The sequence below is a fragment of the Octopus bimaculoides genome, chromosome 3 (genome assembly GCF_001194135.2).
Source record: "Octopus bimaculoides isolate UCB-OBI-ISO-001 chromosome 3, ASM119413v2, whole genome shotgun sequence".
Lineage (NCBI taxonomy): Eukaryota > Metazoa > Mollusca > Cephalopoda > Octopoda > Octopodidae > Octopus > Octopus bimaculoides.
In genome coordinates, this window is record NC_068983.1 from 147,153,779 (window position 1) to 147,154,442 (window position 664).

Below are 664 nucleotides of genomic sequence, written 5' to 3' on the forward strand. Positions count from 1 at the left end.
CTTTAAAATGAAATGTCAATTGTACTCAGTATCAAAACTATCATGGAAAGTTCCATAAACATAGAGTATAATAAGAAGATGAGTAGGGAATGACATTGATATTAACCTCTAAATTCTTGAGACAATTTTTCAACTAATTTTTGAGTTTCATATATTTTGTTTTATATGCTTGATTCTTTTTTAATATGCAAATTTATGCTATTTTTATCAACGGTCATATCAGAAAATGTAATGTGGTTTAAGGTCTTCAAGGGAAATGTAATGCCATCAATTTAATATTTTTCATTTCCCAATTTGAACTTACCAGACTTAAAATATTGATTAAATTTACAATTTTTGTTGCACATTCTTATACTTTCATTGTTTAAAGCTTATATTTCAAGTAAACTATTTGATGATTTAAATAAACTATATGATTTTACATTTTGTCTTGTCCTTTGTAAATTCACTAATGTTATTGATTATGTCTTTCAACAGTGGGTCTTACATACCATTTTTGCAAATTCAAAGAAATACATCTGTGTAATTTCCATGTTGAGTGTCCAGTGAATACCAGATATAACTGGAGCCGAGGATCTTCTTCAGATTATCGTGGTTTTCCGCGACCTCGTCGCTACTCATATGACAGCCGTAAGTCAGATATTATAATGTATTATTATATATT

General features: G+C 28.2%; 2 protein-coding genes across 3 annotated transcripts in view; one reads left to right on the forward strand and one right to left on the reverse strand.

Annotated features, from left to right (window-relative positions):
• The window catches only part of LOC106875508 (serine protease 48), a 466,125-nt gene that overhangs the window by 234,182 nt on the left and 231,279 nt on the right, over window positions 1-664 (reverse strand). The gene's annotated exons all lie outside the window — the stretch shown is intronic.
• LOC106884080 (MAM and LDL-receptor class A domain-containing protein 2) overlaps window positions 1-664 on the forward strand; it is a 138,597-nt gene that overhangs the window by 75,016 nt on the left and 62,917 nt on the right. For both annotated transcript variants that reach the window (XM_052966613.1, XM_014935299.2), the window contains exon 14: window positions 478-630. In XM_052966613.1, the coding sequence (XP_052822573.1) occupies window positions 478-630 (153 nt within the window). The remainder of the gene's footprint in view (window positions 1-477; window positions 631-664) is intronic.